The 2,329-nt window shown below is 40.9% G+C and overlaps 1 protein-coding gene across 1 annotated transcript in view; it reads left to right on the top strand.

Moving 5' to 3' along the window:
• Window positions 1-1,860, top strand: part of LOC106942829 (cubilin-like) — a gene marked incomplete at both ends in the record, with an annotated part of 10,320 nt that extends 8,460 nt beyond the window's left edge. Inside the window, one exon of the mRNA XM_015026164.1 lies at window positions 1,663-1,860. Coding sequence (XP_014881650.1) covers window positions 1,663-1,860 — 198 coding nt within the window. The remainder of the gene's footprint in view (window positions 1-1,662) is intronic.
• Window positions 1,861-2,329: the final 469 nt, after the last annotated feature.

Here is a 2,329-nt window from a genome sequence, read left to right as displayed (position 1 = left end):
CCCGGATGACCGAGCTTCTCACCCCATCTCTAAGGGAGAGTCCAGACACCCTGCGGAGGAAACCCATTTTAGCCACTTGGATCCTTGATCTCATTTTTTCAGTCATGACCCAAAGCTCGTCACCTTAGATGAGGGTAGGAACGTAGATTATCCAGTAAATCGAGAGCTTTGCTTTTTAACTCAGCCTTCTCTTCACCACAACAGACTGGTACAGTGCCCACTTCACTGCAGAATCTGTGCCAATCCATCTGTTGATCTCCTGCTCCATTTTTCCCTCATTAGTGAACAAAATCCCGAAATACTTGAACTCCTCCACTTGGGGCTGGACATGCCCCTCTCTCTCTCCCCCCCCCCCAACCCAGAGAGAGCAATCTACCCTTTTCCAGCTCAAGACCATGGCCTCGGATTTGGAGGTGCTGATCCTCATCTCGGCTGCTTAACACTCAGCTGCGAATCGCTCCAGTGAGAGCTGCAGATCACAACTTGATGAAGCCAACAGGACCACATCATCCTCAAAAAGCAGAGATGCGATCCTAAGGCCATCAAAATGGATCCCCTCAACACCTCGGCTGCACCTAGAAATTCTGTCCATGAAAGTAATTAACAGAATCTTTCACATTCTCACATTATTCCTTTTACTGTGATTTTTATGGTCCCACATAGCTTCCCTTACCTTGCCTCTCTCACCATCTGTGGTGTACAGCCGCTCCTTTAGCCTTTCCTGCATTGCAGCCAATGCTGTATTCAATTCTGATGTTGTCTGCTTTATTGTGGAGACAACAACAGCTATATATTGTAAAATGTTACTCATTTTAACCACTTCAGAGAACACATTTACCAGAAAAGGAGGAGGTGGTGTCTTCCTGTTCTTCCTCACGTCAAGGTCTGCTGCGGTTCCACGCGTCCTGTGCTCTTTGAGTTTTTCTTTAAATTACTTTTTTGTTTTTTCCAGAACCTTCACAAGCCTACACTGCTACCTTACTTATGGAAAATGATACCAAATAAGAGCCCCTTACCACAATATAATCATCTAATTGCATGTTGGAATGGAGAGCTCTTAGCCATCTATAATCTTGTTCACCTTCCCCATGTGACTTGATCTGTAATTGCTTCTAGTGTCCGATTTTTGTATTTGTAGGAGACATGAATAACTTTGAAGAACGATTGTCTGACGCTGTGTGGAACGTTCAATTGTATGACTTTCACTAAGTCATACAATACTTCACTAAGTAACTACTATGATGACAAGTTTAGAAAGTGATTAACTCCTGGATGGGAATTGTAATGTCTGTGCAAATACGAACGTCCCAGAACCATCTGGCATCTGTTGACATTTGACTGAAATATGTGGGAGCCTATATTCATATGCCTCTGAGATCCCCAAGCCTAAACTGGACTCCATAGAGCAACAAGTGGTGAATTTCTTCAGCTCCTAAGGCTTGACCATCCCCATCAATGATTATCAGGACTTGTCATCTTTTCCCTTGAAAAAACAAATCAGACAAGTCAGCAATTATAATTTGGTTTATAAAGTGACATCAAAATTGATTGTTAAAACAAAAGAAGAAACAGAAGTAGTCTCATGTCTATGTTAATGAAAACTTAATTGATATAGTGGTGGTGGGTCAGTTTTGATGTGTATGTTTTGTGTGTGTCTCTCAGGGGCTTGCGGTGGACTTCTTCTAATTGGAAATTCTCCTGGTTTCCTCTTTTCCCCTGGATGGCCTGAAAACTATCCTCCTAACCAAGACTGTACCTGGCTCATTCGGGCTCCAGATTCCATCATAGAATTTAATTTCTTGTCTCTGGACATGGAGGGATATCCACCCTGCTACTCTGACAGCCTGATCATCAGAGATGGTAAACATTGGAAAATGTGTTAAATATATACTGTAAAGACATAGTTCAAAATGTCACCTTTGTCACAATTTTAAGATAAATACTTCATGTAATGAAATGACTATTATGATTTAGGTCAGCACATATCTAGATGCATGTTGAGAACAACCCAATGCAGAAAGTGTCTGGAGTTTCTCCATTGTTAGTAGAAAGAGTAGAGCCTTTTTGTCAAAGTTTGGTAAAACGAATCTGCAGTGAAGCCTCTAAAGTACAAACATAATTAAATATAATTTCTTGCCAGTGAATTACTTTAATGTCCACTACTTTCAGTGATGAAGTGTTTCTAAACACAATGATTCAAGATACTAACCGCCTGTTGTAATGAATGAACTTTGGTTTTGTCATCTATCATTCAAATTTTATTTGCATAGCACATTTCAGCAGCAAGGCATTTCAAACTGCTTTACATCATAAACACAAAAACACAAAG

Source organism: Poecilia latipinna, unplaced genomic scaffold, assembly GCF_001443285.1.
Source record: "Poecilia latipinna isolate Pla-1442-1.1 unplaced genomic scaffold, P_latipinna-1.0 Scaffold4589, whole genome shotgun sequence".
Taxonomy (NCBI): Eukaryota; Metazoa; Chordata; class Actinopteri; order Cyprinodontiformes; family Poeciliidae; genus Poecilia; species Poecilia latipinna.
The sequence above is the reverse complement of the archived record's forward strand: the minus strand, read 5'-3'. Positions and strand labels throughout refer to the sequence as shown.